General features: G+C 37.3%; 1 protein-coding gene across 17 annotated transcripts in view; it reads left to right on the forward strand.

Annotated features, from left to right (window-relative positions):
- THOC2 (THO complex 2) overlaps positions 1-19528 on the forward strand; it is a 113898-nt gene that overhangs the window by 4951 nt on the left and 89419 nt on the right. For all 17 annotated transcript variants that reach the window (XR_006603034.1, XR_006603033.1, XR_200152.3 and 14 more), the window contains exons 2-4: positions 10106-10164; positions 16225-16316; positions 18590-18641. Coding sequence is in view for 14 of the 17 variants with exons in the window: in XM_013061216.2 (XP_012916670.1) it covers positions 10106-10164; positions 16225-16316; positions 18590-18641 (203 nt within the window). In the remaining 3 variants the exon portion in view is untranslated. The remainder of the gene's footprint in view (positions 1-10105; positions 10165-16224; positions 16317-18589; positions 18642-19528) is intronic.

The following is a 19528-nucleotide window of genomic DNA, read 5'->3' on the forward strand; positions in this document are numbered from 1 at the left end:
AATTGTTTTAAAAGTGGAAAAACCGGCAAACTCAATTATTTGGAAGTTATGAGAGGAATAAAATAATCATTTAGATTGAGGCAGAATATTTGATTATTTTTTAAGCCATATTAAAATGGGCAGCTGCTGGTGGTAGTTTTGTTTTTTTCCTCCTTTGTAATTCAGGATAGAGTACTAAAACTGTTTAAGTGGTGTGGTAAGACAAGCAGCATTCAGAAACAGAATTTGTATGTGTGTTTTTTAAAAGATTTTATTTACTTATTTGACAGCACAAGCGGGGGGGGGGAGCGGGAGCGGGAGCAGGAGAGGGAGAAGCAGGCTCCTTGCTGAGCAGAGGTGGGGTGGGGGTGGGGGAGCCCTATGCGAGACTCAGTGCTTGTGGAGCTCAATTTCAGGACCCTGGGATCATGACCTGAGAGAGAGGCAGACGTTTAACCGACTGAGCCACCCAGAATTGCTTAATTTTATTTTTTTAATTTTTATTTGAGAGAGAGAAAGAGAGAGAGAGCATGAGAAGAGGGAGGGTCAGAGAGAGGGTCAAAGGGAGAAGCAGAATCCCTGCCAAGCAGGGAGCCCAATGCGGGACTCCAGGATCATGACCTGAGCAGTCGCTTAAGCAGCTGAGCCACCCAGGTGCCCCAGAATTGTTTTTTTTTTTTTTTTAAGAATTTATTTATTTATTTGACAGAGAGAGATCACAAGAAGGCAGAGAGGCAGGCAGAGAGAGAGAGGAGGAAGCAGGCTCCCCGCTGAGCAGAGAGCCCAATGCAGGACTTGATCCTAGGACCCTGGGATCATGACCTGGGCCGAAGGCAGAGGCTTAACCCACTGAGCCACCCAGGTGCCCCCAGAATTGTTTTTTTAAGGATACTTTATGATTGATCTTCTGTTAGTGAATTACTTAGGGAGAAGAGCTTGGACATATCTACTGATTGGAGAAAGTCTTAGCAATTGGTTTAGTTTCCTCCTATAACTAGGGAAGAACTCTTTTGTACTAGGGAAATAAAAGTATCTTATGCAGGTGAATTGCCTTATTGTAATAAACCATCCATGATTCCTTATACAATTTGAGCTAATCTTTGAGATGCTAATGAATAGTTCATGATGACGTTATCACCTACATTCCAATGAGTATGTTTGTGGCCTTGTGACTGACAGAATGGAATTATGTTTCAATTATTTCTTAAAATTATTTAACAATGGCTATACCATTAGATTAGGTGGGATGAGGTGGGAACACTGACATTCCCTCCTCTCCACTGGAATTACTGTGAAAGACATGCTTTAAGCTTATTAAAACAAATTGAAAATGAAGCTGTTGAAAATGTCAATAAGCAAATTTGTTCACCTTAAGAAGGAATAATTGACTTTGCTTTTTAGTAGCCTGGATACAAAGGGAAAGATGAGTTACTTGATTCCATTCCATTCTTCTGTCAAAAACCATTGTTTCCTACTACTACTTTCTAAAGGGAATTGAACCTTTGGGGACAGTGAGAACCACAAGGAATTGTTTTAATACTTTATAACAGATATGAAAGTGATCTTGATATACTTTTTTTTTTTTTAAAGATTTTACTTATTTATGTGAGTGAGAGAGAGAATGAGAGAGCCCAAGCAGGGGAAGCTGCAGAGGGAGAGGGAGAAGCAGGGTTCCTGAACCCAGCATGGGGTTGGATCCCAGGACCTCAGGATCACGACCTGAGCCAAAGGCAAGCACCTAACTGATAGAGCCACCCCGGCATCCCAACTTTCTTTCTTTCTTTCTTTTTTTTTTTTTAAAGATTTTCTTTCTTTATCTGACAGACAGAGATCACAAGCAGGCAGAGAGGTGGTGTGGGGGGGGGGCGGGGAAGCAGGCTGGATCCCAGGAGCTTGGGATCATGACCTGAGCAGAAGGCAGAGGCTTTAACCCAATGAGTCACCCAGGCTCCCCATCAGCTTTCTTAAATATTTACTCTTTAACAAAAAAGAGCTAGATGGTAGATATTTTTGGGTTACATTTTCTGATGCTAGTCTGAAGCAGATATTTCTGTGTTGCTTGTTGGAAGGAAGATTGATTTTGTTTTATATTTCAGATAAGTTTGTGGTAGGTTTAACATTTTGAGAAATTAAAAAGCTTAACCACTGTTCTTAACATATTGGAAGGCTTGTCTAGTTCTTCAGGAAAATAGTTGAAAGTACTTGGGGTCAAAGCCTTAAATCAGTTTATTTTACCGTTTATAATGTATTCTCTGAAAATTCTTCACTTTGTTTTTTTAGTAGACGTTGGTTAAGAAACTAATAACTAAATGAGATTTTCAAACTATGCAGATTTAATTAGTCTCTATTGGCAAGGCCTTTTTAGTCTTTGAAGATAATTTTGTGAGACCTACATGTGAATTGTTGACCAAGAAAAGTTTACTTTATTGACTTTAACAGCCTTAACTCTGCTCATCATGATGATGGAGTATTGAAATAATCAAAAGACAGAGTGGCGAGCTGCAACAGCATAGATAATCTGCAAAGTAGATAATCTCTCTGTGGGTGATTGGAATGTGGCATATTTCACTTTAGGTATGATATAGAGTGATATTCTAGAAGTCCTAAAAATTATTTTACTGACTATGGTTTTACTGACTATAGAAAACGATTGCTAGACATAAAGTAAAAAACACACATTCACTGGTTTTCTTTTTTGTTAGAGCCTTGTGCAACCTGTAATAAGAATATTTCTTCTTGTAAATTGTGCCATTAAAACAACGTAGAAAATTGTGTAAAACTTAAATGTAGAGCTTAAAGAATCAGTGTAATATGCATACCCATGTAACTCATACCCAGGTCAAGACAATTGCCTTTCCAGATTGCACACTTTTTGGTTTTTCTCATCCTTGTTTTTATTTACAGTTTTAACTACCCTATAAGCTTCAGTTTGTTCTTGAATATCCTATAAGTGGAATCATAGAGGGTGTATTCTCTTGTATCTGGCTGCTTTTGCTCAACATTATATCTTTAGGATCCATTGATATTTTTGCAAGTATTTGCCATTCTTTGATTTTCATAGTTACAAGATGCTCTGTTGCATAACTACCACAGTTTTTTTAAATTTCTTATGCTATTGATAAATAATTTTGCTGTTTTGAAATTTCAGCTATTACCAACAGCGCCAATAGAAACAAGTATCTTGGTGTACATAAGCATGTGCTTTTATGGGATATATACTGAAGTGTAGAAAATTGCTGGGCTCTGGATTGTGACTAACTTTAACCTTCCTATAAACTGTGAAACCGTTTCAAAGTATACTTCCAACAGCAGGTGTATGAGAGTTCACGTTGTTTCACATCCTTGCTAATATTTAATATCATCAGACTTCAAAGATTTTATTTATTTGTCAGAGAGCACAAGCATGGGGAGTGCAAGCAGAGGGAGAAGCAGGAGCCTGCTGTGAGACTCAATCCCAGAACCCTGGGATCATGACCTGAGCAGAAGGCAGACACTTAACTGACTGAGCCACCCAGATGTCCCCATGGGCATTTTTTTTTATGGTTACTGGCCATATGGATTTTTGATTTCTTGTGAAAGCCTTTATATTTTTTCTCCCATTTTTCTACTGGATTGTTTGCATTTCTTTCATTGATTTGTAGGAGTTCTTTATAGAGTCTGCATTTGTGTGCTTTGTGGGTCATACTGTATATGTGGCAGATATCTTTTGTTACTCTTTGGCTTGCATTTCCACTCTTAAAATGTTGATTTTTGATGAATAGAAGTTACTTATTTTAATGTCAAATTTGATATTTTGCTTTATCATTAGTAGTTTTTTTTTGTGTTAAAGCAGTCTTTTTCCCATTCTAAGGCAAATGAACTTCTACTATGATCTTCTGGAGGAGTATTATTTTGCTTTTCATTTCTAAGCCTTACCTAAATGGAGTTGATTTTTATGTGTGCTATGAAGTAGGGTTTGTAGTGTATTGTTGTGGACGATGTATATGAAGAAAATCCAGCCTTACACAGATAAATAGTTGGCAAAAGGAGGAGAATTTTAATAGTCTTTTCAGATAATTGTAGTTTTTCTTCTTTGGTATCATGTCAAAATTTGTTAAGTGGTAGTTTTTTTTTTTAAAGATTTTATTTATTTATTTGAGAGAGATCACAAGTAGGCAGAGAGGCAGGCAGAGGTGGGGGGAGGGAAGGTTCCCTGCTGAGCAGAGAGCCCCATGTAGGGCTTGATCCCAGGACCCTGAGATCATGACCTGAGCCAAAAGCAGAGGCTTAACCCTCTGAGCCACCCAGGCACCCCAAGTGGTAGTTTCTTAATGGCTTATTGCAAGGCTAAATCTGAAACCACATCAGTGAACTTTTTGTACTTTGTTGAATTAAAATGCATTTGTCTTTTACTTGAAATCTTTTACCCCTCCATTATTTTGCAACATCATGCATTGGTCAGTTGGAAATTACTGGTTCACTGAATGATGAGCTCTTCCAAATATTGACAACAGTACATTGTATTAAATTTAAAAATCCCCACATCATTAGTATCATCGCTGAACTAATCAGGAAAGTTTTTTTTTTAAGATTTTATTTATTTATTTGACAGACAGAGATTACAAGTAGGCAGAGAGGCAGGCGGGGGCGGGGGGGGGGGGAAGCTGGCTCCCTGCTGAGCAGAGAGCCGGATATGGGGCTCTATCCCAGGGCCCTGGGATCATGACCTGAGCCGAAGGCAGAGGCTTTAACCCACTGAGCCACCCAGGCGCCCCGTAATCTGGAAAGTTTTTATGAATTGGAAACTAGTCAAGTCCGTGGTGGCAGCTATAAGTTTTTTAGTATTTGGATTTTTGTTTGAAACCTCACATTTTATCATTGGCAACAAATACGCTCAGTTGTTTTCCTTGAAGTGACTGGCTCAGTTGGTTCATTTTTGAGAAAACGCCTGCCAAAGACTTAAGTTTGAATAACTATTGTTTGTCAGTTGTTCTTTCAAGTAAAAATGGCATTTTGTGAAAAAGCAGCTAGTTCAGCTCACAATTTAAACAGTTGCTTAAGTGATTTTCCTGGAGACAACTATAATATTTTGGTGTGTGGCAGAAATGGCTTTATGTGTACCTTCCATTTTGTCACATGTACCTTCCATTAATGTCTCACTAAAATACGTGTTCTTTAAAAAAAAAGACATGTTCTCAGGGCTCAGGATTTAATTAAGTTAATATTTTTAACTACTTCATCAAGCACATTTCTTATTGTAGGTAAAAACATATAACAAGATCAGCCTTAACAAATTTTTAAGTGAATAGTACCCTATTGTTAAAGATAAGCACAATCTTGTACAATACATCTCTGGATCTTTTCCGTCTTGTTTTATACCCGTTGACTAGCAGTTCCCCATTTCTCTTTCCCTCTGGTCCCTGGCCACTATTGAAATTGTACTTTTTGCTTCTATGAATATGACTCCCTTAGATAAACTTCATATAAGCAGAACCGTGCAGTACTTATGCTTCTGTGACTGACTTATTTCACTTTGCATACTGTCCTCAAGGCTTATCTGTGTTGTGGTGTATGACAGGAATTCTTCTTACATCTGAATAATAATCAGTGATATGTATATGCCACATTTCCTTTATACATTCATCTGTTGATGTACGTTTAGATTGTTCCTACCTTTTGAAAGCTATTGTGAATAATGCTGCAGTGAACATGAGAGTGCAAATACCTTTTTGAAATCCCGATTTCCACTCTTGTGAATAAATACCCAGAAATGGGATTGCTGGATTGTAGTTCTGTTTTTAATTTCTTGAGGAACTTCCTTATGGTTTCCCATAGTTGCTGCACCATTTTACATTTCCACCAACAATTCACAAGTTTCTCCAGTCTCCAGCCCTTTTACTTTGTTTTTTTTTTAAGAATTAATTTTTTTTTACAGCAGTTTTAGGTTAACCAAAAAATAGAGAGGAATGTACAGAGATTTCCCATTTACCCCTTGCCCCACGCATACATAGCTATCTCCTTTATTTTCAACATTCCCCACCGGAGTGGTACCTTTGTTAAAATTGATGAATCTGTGTTGACACATCATAAGCACCCAAAGTTCATAGTTTACTTTTTTTTTTTTTTTTTAAAGATTTTATTTATTTATTTGACAGAGAGAGATCACAAGTAGGCAGAGAGGCAGGCAGAGAGAGAGAGGAGGAAGCAGGCTCCCTGCCGAGCAGAGAGCCCGATGCGGGACTCGATCTCAGGACCCTGAGATCATGACCTGAGCCGAAGGCAGCGGCTTAACCCACTGAGCCACCCAGGCGCCCCATAGTTTACTTTTGGCTTCACTCAGAATGTTATGTATTCTTTGGGTTTGTATAAATGTGTACTGATATGTATCCTCTATTAGAGTATCAGAGTATTTCCCCGGCCCTCAGTATCCTCTTTGTTGTTTGCTCATCTCTCTGGCTACTCCCAGCCCCTGGCAACCACTGATCTTTTTACTCTCTCCATAGTCCATACTCTCTCCATCTTTTTACTCTGCCCATAGTTTTGCCTTTTCCAAAATGTCCTAAGTTGGAAATATATACTGTATAGCCTTTTCAGATTGGTTTCTTTCACTTAGTAATAATGTATTTAAGGTTCCCCCATGTCTTTTCATGGCTTGATTGCTCATTTCTGTTCAGTACTGAATAATTGCATAGTATAGATGTACCAGTTTATCCATTCACCTACTGAAGTACATTTTGGTTGCTTCCACGTTTTGGCAATTATGGATAAAGCTGCTGTAAACATCTGTGCATAGGTTTTTGTGTGGACATAAGTTTTCACTTCTTTTGGGTAAATACCGGGGAGTGAGATTGCTGTATCATAAGGTTAGAGTATGTTTAGTTTTATAAGAAACCACCAAACTGCTCTAATATGGCTGTACCATTTTTCATTTCCACCTGTAATGTTGAGAGTTCTGTTGTGCCACATCCTTAATAGCATTCGGTGTTGGCGGTGTTCCAGATTTTGGCTGTTCTTATAGGTATGTAGTGGTATCTTGTTGTTTTAATTTGCATTTCTCTGATGACATACAATGTAAGGCATCTTTTCATGTGCTTATTTTGTCATCTATATATTTTTGGTGAGATGGCTGTTAAGGTCTTTTGCCCATTTTTAAATCGCTTAACCGACTGAGCCACCTAGGTGTCCCCTTTTCCTATTTTTTTTTTTAAAAGATTTTATTTATTTCTTTATTTGACAGAGAGAGAGATCACAAGTAGGCAGAGAGGCAGGCAGAGAGAGAAGGAAGCAGGCTCCCTGCTGAGCAGAGAGCCTGATGGGGGACTTGATTCCAGGACCCTGAGATCATGACCTGAGCCGAAGGCAGCGGCTTAACCCACTGAGCCACCCAGGGACCCCCCTTTTCCTATTTTTTAATTGGCTTGTGTTTTTTTGTTGTTGAATTATAGATGTTCCCCTTATCAGTTATATGGTTTGCAAATATTTTCTTCGATTCCATAGGTTGCCTTTTCATCCTCATTGTTTCCTTTGGTATGCATAAAATTTTTAGCTTGATATCCTACTTGGCTGTTTTTTTTTTCTTTTTGTCATATCCAAGAAATCATTGCCATGGTGTGCCTGGGTGGCTCAGTTGGTTAAGTGACAGCCTTGGGCTCAGGTCATCATCCTGGAGTCCCCAGATCAAGTCCTGCATTGGGTTCCCTGCTCAGCAGGGAGTCTGCTTCTCCCTCTGTTTTCCTCCTGTGTTTTCCCCTAGGAATTGCATAGTTTTGGATCTTAAACTTACGCACTTAATCCATTTTGAGTTGGTTTTTATATGATGTAAGATAAGTGTCCGGTTTCATTCTTTGCATGTGATTATCCATAAATGCTCTTTATTTTTCAGTTCAGTTATTACAGTCTTTTATTTTTCTTTAAGTAGGCTCCATGCCCAATATAGGGCTTAAACTCATGACTCTGAGATCAAGAGTTTCATGGTCTACTAACTGAACCAGCCAGGGGCCCCACTTATTACATTCTTTAGCTCCCCAAATTTGTTTAGTTCCTTTTAAATATTTTCTGTCCTTTCATTGAAAATCTCATTTTATTCATGCATCATTTTCCTGAGCTCATTGAGCATCTTTATGATGGTTATTTTAAATTCTTTGTCAGGTAACTCATGTATCTCTAATTCTTGAGGGTCAGTTTTTGGAGACTCATTTTGTTCCTTTTATTGGGCCATCTTCCCTGTTTCTTTACGTTCTTTTAAATTTTGTGTTTGTATGATTGTATTTGAAAAAACACTCCTTTATCCCAGTCTTTGTGAACTGCTGCTTAGTACAGGGAAAAGCCTTTACCAGTGAGCCTGGCTGTAGATTCTGGGGCCTTCTCAAACCTTTTCTCTGGATGTGTCTTGGACTTAATGTGTGTAGATTCCACATTGAAGGAGTTTTCCAGTTGTCTTTTTTCAGAAGCTTGTACTCTTAGTATCCTTTGGTGTTCATCTGTTGTACTGTGGGTCCTATGAAGTAGCAGCATACCACTCAGCTCGTTTTTGTTCTTGGTGGCCCCTAGGCAGCTTGAGTAGGCTGGGTGCTGTCACTGCCCTAGGTCAAACTAAACAGAAATCAGTCCTTCAGGCAGTCCCCCCAAAAGCCGGAATGTTGGATACTCTCTTCTCCCCCGAGGGAGAGGTTGCTGAGCTGCATTGGTTTTTGTTTTCTGTACTGTGGATTCTCTGAATCTGCAGCTTGCCACCCAGCTTTTTTTTGTTGTCAGCAGGCCTCAGGCACCCTAGGGTATACAAGGTCCCATCTGTTCTACAAGATGTTCAGGAAAGAAACTAGTTCCTCAGGCAGCCCCTACCCCAAGTCAGAATGTTGGTTGTGAAGTACTGTCTTCTCTTTCTATCCGCAGGGGGAATTTGGGAGCTGGGAGTTGTTTTTTTTTTTCCCAATCAGGTGGTGCTGAAAGGGTGACATGAATTTTTCTGCTGGCTTTGATGCAGTTGGTTTACTGCTCACCTAGGGTGCAGGAGCCTCTTAACTGGTCTCTGAATTTCTCATGAAGGGAATTGGTATGTGTATTGTTGTTGAGTTGGTGTTTCTTTGGGAGGACGGAAAACCTGGGGCTTCCTGTTCTGCCATCTTGCTGATGCCACTCCCATCAAGTTCAAGTACCTTCTTAAGTGAAACTGGCTTTTGTTTTGTGAATGGTCATGAAAAATAAAATAACTTGGTGACATCTTACATGGGATTGGCTTTATTCTTTTCTTTGATTTCTTTTTTTTTTAATTGATTTAAGAGAGAGAGAGAGCATGCACTTGTGGGTTGGGGGAGATGCAGAGGGGGAGAATCCCAAGCAGACTCTCCATTGATGTATCTCTGAAGGCTTTTTTACCCTGAGGATTCCCCAGCATCTTTAATTTGTCCTTGCAGTGTATTTTTTTTTTTTTAGATTTTATCTATTTGATATATATAGAGAGAGTACAGGCAGGAGGAGCAGCAGGCAGTGTGATAGGGAGAAGCAGACTTGGCAGGGAGTCTGATGTGGGGCTTGATCCCAGGATCCTAAGACCATGACCTGAGCCAAAGGAAGGCACTTAACTAACCTAGCCACCCAGGCACCTCTTGCAGTGTTTTTGTTGAAGAGACTGGGTCATTGTACAGTTTCCCACAGTTCAAATTTAGGTTCATGGCTTTTTTTTTCCCTTAAAGACAACTTCATAGGTGGGTGGTGTATTCTCTCATCATGATCAGAACACACAAAATGTTTCAATGTCTCTTCTTGTGATGTAAACAGCTATTGATAGATGCTTAGATCCTTTAATTTATTAGGGATCTTTGAATGATGATGTTCTCCTGTCATTCTTTATTATCTGAAATGCTTCAGTACAGTGTCATTTCTTATCAGTTACTGGTTCGTATGTGAAAGGCAGAATAAGTGCTTGATTTTTATTCATTTCCAGTTTTCAAAAATAATGATTGATTTACTAGCATCTTCGAGTTCTGACCAATTAGGGTTTTTAGGTTTGTTTTATTCTTACTATAAACTAATAGATTTAAACACATCTGATAGGTTTCCAAATATTTTTAGTTGATATAATTTGCTCTCTAAGGGTCATCTATATTAGAATTGGAAATGAATACAGATTATTTCTGTTTTATTCTAGTTTGCATTTGTGCCGGATCCTCAGTGAAAATAAAAGCCATGATAGTTCAACTTACAGAGGTAAGACTTGTAAAAGTATCATAGCTATTATTTTTGGCTTGGTGAAAATTAATAGATGTTCTGTTTTCTGTTAAATTGTTATGAATGAAAAACGAAAGATAGGAGATAGTTCACATTGTATAAAGCCTTTATGAGATTATAATTAGGATTAAAACTATAGTTATAGTAAGACTATATATTTCTGTGTATAGATGTTTGATCTGCATAATAGTTACATATCGCTTGGCTTTTATCCTTGTGACATGGTATATTTGGCCAAATATCAGCAGTTGCTAGCTGTATTAAAAATTACAAAGGCTAGCTATCAGTCATAAACAGAAGAGAAGAGCTAACATGGGAAAACTATTCTGATCTTGTTTGCATTAGGAAATTTCCAGAAACTGAGGTGGTGTTTTTACTAAAGCTGGTTATGTTTAGGTAGTATCTGGGGATCTTATTAAAGGCAGTTGTCATGGAAAACATTAAAAGCAAAGGAGTTGTTTACTGCATATCACAAGTATGATTTATTCAGATGTAATTAAACAGGATGTAAATTTTAATTTTAAAGACTTTCACTGTGTAGCATTTATTAATTTAAAATTAGGCATTTGTATTTAGAAAAGGAGGGGCAAAAACAATTATGTCTAGTAAGTTTAAAGCGTATTCATTTGCAGCTTTCACTGAGGGTAGAACCAATAACAGTTTTTTTTAGTCTGGAAAAAATAATTTATAACCAGTAGTTTATTTTAAATAAAATTCATTATAGTTATTTAAATTATGCCTTTGTGAATAGAAGATTAAAAACCTTTTTTTTTTTAAAAGATTTTATTTATGTATTTGACAGACAGAGATCACAAGTAGGCAGAGAGGCAGGCAGTAGGGGGAAAGCAGGCTCCCTGCTGAGCAGAGAATCTGATGTGGGGCTCCATCCTAGGATCCTGAGATCATGGCCTGAGTCAAAGGCAGAGGCCCAACCCACCAAGCCACCCAGGTGCCCCTAAAAACGTTTTTCTATAGATAAATTTACTTTTGTTTTATCAAATATTAAATATTATCTTAATACAAGAGTGTATACTTTAAAGAACATTTGAATTTTTGAGTGGAAAGCACTTTTTAACAAATGAACCTTTTTGTTTTTTTGTCATTTGGGTAAGACCTGTGTTAACATTACTAGCTTGCACCCCCAATTATTTTCCAGTTCAGCCTTCTTATAAAGTTGCATGATCTTTCATAAAGATTTCTGAGGTTGCTATAATGCCTTTAAAAAAAAAAGATTTTATTTATTTATTTGACAGAGAGAGACACAGCAAGAGAGGAAACACAAGCAGGGGGAGTGGGAGAGGGAGAAGCAGGCTTCCTGCTGAGCGGGGAGCCTGATGTGGGGCTCGATCCCAGGACCCTGGGATCATGCCCTGAGCTCAAGGTAGGCGCTTAAGGACTGAGCCACCCAGGTGCCCTGTAATGCCTTTTCTTTGAATAAGTCAGTTGACTGCCAGAATTTGTAAGAAAGTAAAGAAAGACTCCTTTCCTAAAAGCACTTGGTTACTTAACTTTTTTCCTTCCTATGTTTAAAACAAGTTTATAACTTCTCAGTTAATTTTGATCTTGTCTGTGATTGAAATCTTATCTGGGTAAAATAAGAGAAAGAATTTTCAAAAAACTGAAATAATGTAACACAGGATGATTACTCTTCAGTTTTAAAAGGGACTGCATGGATCTTTAATAACTACCAGATTATTGTTAATTTGCATGGTTGTTCTGATTCATGTATGAAACCAAAAATAGTTATGAGTATGGCCTCATTGACTGAATTGCTGATGCTATCTTTTACCTGCCCTTGCCTACTTTCACAATACGTACATTCTTTGGCTGATAGCTGTCAACAGTCAAGCTGTGGTCTAAGAACTTCATTTGGTAGTCCATGCAGAAAACTAGGAATGTCATTTCTTCAGAATTTTCCTTCGTTCTGTCTCAGGGGGATTGAGTTTGGGCAGCGCTCAGACTCAAAGCCCTTTCCCTTTCTGCCCCTGCCTTCTCAGTATCCTTTGCTCACACTACTTCTTTTTTATAAATCCCTTCCCCCCAGTAAAATGATATTGTAATGGTGGCTGGTAAACATGAGTAGTCCTGATAAAACCAAGAACTAGTGTCTTCTGTGTTGAAATCCCACAAAGAATCTCTAAGAATCTCTAGAAGTCCCTTTTACTTGTGGCTGTCCTTAAAACTACTTTTTCTGAGGGGTGCCTGGCTGGCTTAGTTGGAAGAGCATGCAGCTCTTATTCTGCAGGTCCTGAGTTTGAGCCCCATTCTTGGTGTGGGGAATACTAAAAATAAACAAAGGAAAAACCCTTCTTTTTCTGAAATGTTAGCATTATGATAAAGTCTTTTATTTATTTCTGTCTATAATTATAAGGCTTGTTAAATTTTCCTCCATGTTGTAAATGTAATGTTTTTCAACTGTAGTATAGATTTTACAGGATTTTGGGGGGTTAGCCTTGGTAGTCTTAAAATACCACTTCTTGTTTCAGTGGCTAAAATACAATAGATGTTCCGAACTGTTTAAATGGGCATTTGAAAACATACGAATTGGGGACTGCCTTTGCTGTTTTGTGGATGACATTATGATTGTTTTCGTGTCATTTAGTGTCAGCAAAATGACCTGGGCTATTTGTTCTCTATTTTAATCTCCTTCTCTGATTAAGATTAGAATTTCCTCAGCTCCTATGAGCCCATATTCTTCTGGGAATTTAGTTTATGTTGTTTAGCTGTTTTGTCCTTCTAAGAACGATTTTTTTCCCTTAAACTTAGTTATCTGGATAACTTTAATTTTATTTATTTATTTTAGAGGTAGCACACACTCCGGGATAGGGGTAGAGAGAGGGAAAGAAGCAGACTCCCCACTGAGTGTGGAGCCTGATGTGGGCCTTAATTCCATGGGCCTGAGATCATGACCTGAGCCAAAATTGAGTCAGACGCTTAACCCACGGAGCTGCCCAGGCGCTCCTAGTTTTAAAATTTTTTTTAAGATTTTATTTATTTATTTGTCAGAGAGAGAGAGCACAAGCAGGGAGAGTGGTAGGCAGAGGCAGAGAGAGACGCAGGCTCTCTGCTGGAGAAGGAGCCTGATGCAGAACTCAATCCCAGGACACCTGGATCACGCACGACCTGAGCCAAAGGCAGCGGCTTAACCGACTGAGCCACCCAGGTGTCCCCTAGTTTTTAATTTTTGAAAAGATTTTATTTTTAATTAATCTCTACACCTAATGTGGGCTCGGACCCACAACCCCAAGATCAAGAGTTGCATGTTCTGCTGACCGAGCCAGCCAGGTGTCCCTGGATAACTTTTAAAAACAAGTGCCTATTTGTTATAAAAGTATTATATTAATGGAAATTGAAAGCATGAAATCAACTTCCTATTTCTACCATATTACCAGATAGAAAAGTTTTTCTTTGCATTTTAAGTATAATGAAGGCATATTTATGAAAAAGGTATAGAATATGTTTAATAATGAATTCTTCATAAGAAATTAAAATACTCTGGCTATATTTCTTTTTAAAATTTTTTTATTTTAAAGATTTTTACTTATTTGAGAGAGGCAGTGAGAGAGAGAGAGAGCGAGCACACAGGTTGGGAGAGGGAGAGGCAGACTCCGCATTGAGCAGGGAGTTGGACATGGTGATTGATCTGGGATCATGATCTAAGCTGAAGGCAGGTGCTTAACTATTGGGCCACCCAGGCTCCCTCTGGCTATATTTCTTTTCTTTTCTTTCTTTCTTTCTTTTTTTTTTTTTTAAAGATTTTATTTATTTATTTGACAGAGAGATCACAAGTAGGCAGAGAGGCCCGCAGAGAAAGAGGGGGAAGCAGGATCCCTGCTGGGCGGAGAGCCAGATGCAGATGTGGGATGTGGTTGTGGGGCTGGATCCCAGGACTCTGAGATCAGGACCTGAGCCTAAGGCAGAGGCTTAACCCACTGAGCCACCCAGGCGCCCTCTGGCTGTATTTCTTTAGCAGATAATTTAGTGGACAAATTTATTTCATTGTAAAATAATTGTAAATTAATAACAATGAGGTTGTTTAAACGGTTGATAAAAGTTTTGATTTCTACCCTGTTCCTTTTTTATGACAAGTAATCAAACCAAGGGAGAAGATTTGTATTTTTAAATTTTTTAATTTGTATTTTTTAAAAAAGATTTTATTTATTCATTTGATAGAAAGGGAGACAGAGAGGGAACACAAGCAGGGGGAGTGGGAGTGGGAAAGGGAGGAGCCGGCCTCCTGAGGAGGAGGAGCCCGATGTGGGGCTCCATTCCAGGACCCTGGGACCATGACTTGAGCTGAAGGCAGATGCTCAACAACTGAGCCACCCAGGTGCCCCTGGGAGAAGATTTTTAAATATTTTATTTAAAAAAAAAGATTTTATTTATTTATTTGACAGACAGAGATCACAAGTAGTCAGAGAGGCAGGCAGAAAGAGAGGGTAGAAGCAGGCTCCCCGCTGAGCAGAGAGCCTGATATGGGACTCAATCCCAGGATCCTGAGATCATGACGTGAGCCAAAGGCAGAGGCTTTAACCCACTAAGCCACCCAGGCGCCCCAAATATTTGATGTTTTACTTGCTATTTTTCCCTGAAAGAGTAAATTCCCTTCAGAAGGATAAATTGACTTTATTTTACAGCTGTTTTTAGAGCTACTTGTTTTTTCTACCTTTTTTTAAAAATTTAATTTATTTATTTGATAGAAACCACAAGTGTGCAGAGAGGCAGGCAGAGACAGAGAGGGGGAAGCAGGCTCCCCGCCAAGCAGAGAGCTCAATGCGGGGCTCGATCCCAGGACCCTGGGATCATGACCTGAGCCCAAGGCAGAGGCTTTAACCCACTGAGCCACCCAGGTGCCCCTCTACCTTTTTTTAAATTAAATGTAGGTGACACATAATAAATTAGTTTCAGGTGTACAACATAGTAATTCATCAACTCCTTACCTATACATTATGCTATGCTCACCACAAGCATAGCTACCATCTGTCACCATACAATTGTTCTACTTTCAATGAGAGGAAGGAGGTAAAGTTTTCAATATATAGATCTTAAGAAAAATATGGCCGGAAGGAGGCATTCACATGACCATTAGCCACCCCCCATTCCTTCTCCAGGGAAGGAAGCTATGGTAATTGTGAATGAGACTATTTGTGGTTGACAGTTCTCACAGAACTGCCATTTTCTTTTGTATGTATGTATGTAATTATTTTAGTTTGAATTCTTGTGGAACTAGAGAAAAGATCTAGATTTGGGGAGAAATTTCTCTGAGAGTAGGATATAGATAAAACTTGATTTTTTTTTTAAGATTTTATTTATTTATCAGAGAGATAGAGGGAGAGAGCGAGCACAGGCAGACAGAATGGCAGGCAGAGGCAGAGGGAGAAGCAGGCTCCCTGCTGAGCAAGGAGCCCGATGTGGGACTCGATCCCAGGACGCTGGGATCATGACCTGAGCCAAAGGCAGCTGCTTAACCAACTGAGCCACCCAGGCGTCCCTGGATAAAACTTGATTTTATGTTGACTGGTATTCTTTACCCATTGTCAATGTAGCACTGAGATTAAATTGACTATAATCTGAATATATTGAGGAAAACTCTGTGAAATTTGCTGGTGAGAGAAATGGTTACACTAGTTTATATCCACCTGCTGGAATTCCATGCAGTCATTGAAAATAATTTTGGAGACTTTGGTAGCATGATAAAATACTTCAAAAAGTGTTTAGGGGGGAATCAGAGTACCAAGTGATGTGCACTGTGATTGCAAATATGTAAAATATGTAAATACATTGAAAAAGATTGGAAGGGAATGTTTAAGCAATAGTTACAGTAGTAGAGTCAAGGTTAACTATTTTCTACTTTTAGTGTTGTGTTTTTGTGAAAGTAAAAGGGAAAAAAATCTGCTAGAGGAAAGCACTAAAAGTATATTTTTCTTATTTTTGATATAATTTCGAGAAGTAGGAAATAATAGAGGTCTTCCCTCAGAAGTACCCACCTTTTATGTTTAAGAGATTGTATTCTTATACTCTTTCTTTTATGTTCAACAGATTTCCAGCAGGCTCTTTATGAGTTATCTTACCATGTCATTAAAGGAAATCTAAAGCATGAACAGGCATCTAATGTTCTTAATGACATTAGCGTAAGTATATACACACACACACACAAAGACACACACGTTTTTAAAATTTAATAATTATTACATATTTTTTTTGCCTTTGATACAAAGATCCATAGAGTATATAATTTGCATTTCATTTTGTTCAAAATTATAGTAGTAAATGTTTTAAGGGAATATTGGTAATCTGTTGTTGCTAGGATGAAATAAAGATATTCTAATCTTTTTGTCTGGTTGTGAGTAAAGCAGAAAATGTTAGGTAAGCTGAGAGGGCAAAAAAAAAAAAAAAAAAACAACCAACCATGCCTTGTAACCAAATCACGATATACTTAATTAAAAATGCTACTATAAAAATAATTTGACTAGAATTTTTTTCTCCCAGTGTAGCATATCAAAACATTTTTTGTTTGCAGTTACGTCTAGAAATGAAATAAATTTTAAAATGTGAAAATTAAATTATTTTAAATCGAGGTTGCGTAGTTCTAACTAATGCTCACTAGATGCCAATCTTCATGTGTTTCCTGTTAGAAAATATTAATAACTAGAGTTTTTCCTAAACTTTACATGATTTTTCTGTCTCACTCTTTAATTTATTAGAGAATTTAAGTTAGATTCAGACCAGATACTTTTCATGGGTGTTTGGTATTTGAATTGTAAGATGAGCTATCAAATTGTAAGGGTGTTCATTGTAAACCAGTAGTTGAGTTTCTTAACTTATTTAAGTGGTATATTATTCTATTATTATTAGGCTGGATTTTAACCTTATATAAATTAAATTACACAGTTGAGAGCAGCTTTCATGAGTATTATCGAGGTGTAGGACCTGGAACTTGACACCAGTATGAATTTCCCTTGTGCTGCTTTAAGCTTCTCTAGCTTTTTTTTTTTTTTTTTTTTTTTTTTTTTTGGTTAGGATAGGTAATCTCCTACATACGCTTTCTGTGCTTTTCTGAGGATGGTCACAAGGAACTTTTATGTTTAGCTGTTGTGATTTTTTTTTTTCCCCCTACATACTGAAATGTAGTTAAGCAGTTGAGGTTCAATATGAGTTTCTCTTTTATCCTTAAACTGTCTCTATCTGACCACAGCAGTATTAATGTATTAATTCATGTTGGAGTAGTCTGTTTTTTTTCAACAACTAATATTCCATATTGAAAACTCTTGTCTTGCTCTTTTCTTCAAGTAGCCTGAGTACTTGGATTCAAGTAGACATGGCAGAAATTCATAGCCCTTAAGAAACTTTTGAGACTAAAGTGATGTGCAATTAAGGTTCATTCATTCTGTAAATTGGCTATTGGTATAGTCTGTTTAGGATTCAGTTCTAATGTTTTCCCCGTTTTTTTGAAAATGAACAGTCCAAATGGACTTAATACGTATTTTGTTTTTACTTAGCTTCCCCTTTCCTTTGAGTCTTTATATACACCTTTGCAGCTGAATTGTCTTTCTCGTGGCTTTCTCATAGTCCCATTGTCCCCTGACTTAGCCATGGAAGTGTATCTTGCATGTCTCTTAGAGCTGCCAGTTTTGTTGTTAGGATTATATTTCTTTCCTTTACTCTCTGAAAATAGGCTAGTTTAAGGGTTGCTATAGTGCCAGCAAACTAATTGCAGTGGTTGAACTTTGATCCTTACTAATGGAAAATGTTTCTAAAATTGGGTATGGGAGTAGGAAGTCAGGAGACAAATCTAGAATAAATGCTGAAGTTTTCATCCAGAAATGAGGGGAGAATTTTGGCTTAGTTTCTCCAAAGGCTACAAACATCAGTGCATAAAGAAAATAAAGATAGATTTTTGGTAATTGTTTTCATCTTCAGAGTATCTTGAGTTATGGAATGACAGCTTGTAATTGTTTTTGTATTTTTTACGATACCACTGTTCCGATACCACTAGGACTTTTGCATAAGTCAGTGTTGATTCAGGCATGAGCACATTTAAAGTTGTAGATAAAAAATGTACCATTTTAACAGTAGGTTTAAGGTACCCAAATTCCGGTGGTTTCTAACATGAAACTTCACTGGAAAAGTGTCATTCATTAATGCTCTTTAATATTTTCTCAGGTGCATGTTAGATTTTTTAATCAAGTTTTTTATCAGCTTTTTTCATGGTAGACATTTAAACGTTTTTTTTCCAACTATTGTCTCTTTCTGTTTTCTCTGTATTATGAAACTTGAATTTTATTATTTAGGGGTTTGGGGTTTTGTTAGGTTTTAAGTTTTACTGAAGAGTATTATTCTGAAACCAAACTTGCTAGTGTGCTATTCTTGTATTTACTATGAATAATTATATTTTTATAATTAGGAATTTCGTGAGGATATGCCCTCCATTCTTGCTGATGTATTCTGCATATTAGGTAGGTATCAAACCTTTATTTCACCTGTAAAAGTGCTGTTTGGTAGATTAATGTACTGTGTTTAGGTAAAATGTTTTCTTTCAAATTTGTAGAAACTAGATTATATTGTTTTTTTTTAATTTATAGAGAATATAGTGTTATAAGTCAAATGTTAGTATGATCACTGTTTATAAACTAGCTTTGGACACAATTTATAATTGAAATAGTTTGAGTTTTGCAGAATGTATGTTTATATAAAATTGAGCTAAATTAAGTCATTTCAAATTAAAAACTAAGTTTTTTAAAGTTCAGTTAGTCTGAATTATTCAGATTTTAGTAACCACATATTTAATCTTACTCAGTGGAGGTTATCAATAAATGTCAGAATCTCAAACTTAGGACACTCAAGAGGTATTTACTTTGCTATTATACTCTTTTGATTCTTCTTAATTTTAGAAAGAGCAAGAAGAGCCAAAGTAATCAAAAGTACTTTTGTTTTGAGGATGAGAAACCAGCTTTGGAAATAGCAACTTCTCTATTTGTCCAGAATAAATAAGAATTTATGCAAGATAAAAAAGGATATTTCTTTGACTTAGAACAAAAGGTAGTGTCCCTCCATGGGAAGCATGGATTTAAAAAATAATGTATATTATAAATTTATTTCTCTTAATTTTAGATTTGAATTAAAATAACTTTGAGCACAGTTTTCCCCATCAGTGTTATGCTTTCTAAAACTTTGATCTAAGAGAAACGTTTACCATACATTATAATATTCACTTTAAAATTAAATAAGACATCCTCTGAGAGTTTGTCAAGCTGGAGTGAATTAATTTAGCTCATTAATCTTAATTCCTAGAATAGATAGGTTACTTAAATGTCTTACTGAGAATCTGGGAATTTGATCTCAT

Source organism: Mustela putorius, unplaced genomic scaffold (assembly GCF_011764305.1).
Source record: "Mustela putorius furo isolate JIRA1106 unplaced genomic scaffold, ASM1176430v1.1 tig00003901_pilon_pilon_pilon, whole genome shotgun sequence".
NCBI lineage: Eukaryota > Metazoa > Chordata > Mammalia > Carnivora > Mustelidae > Mustela > Mustela putorius.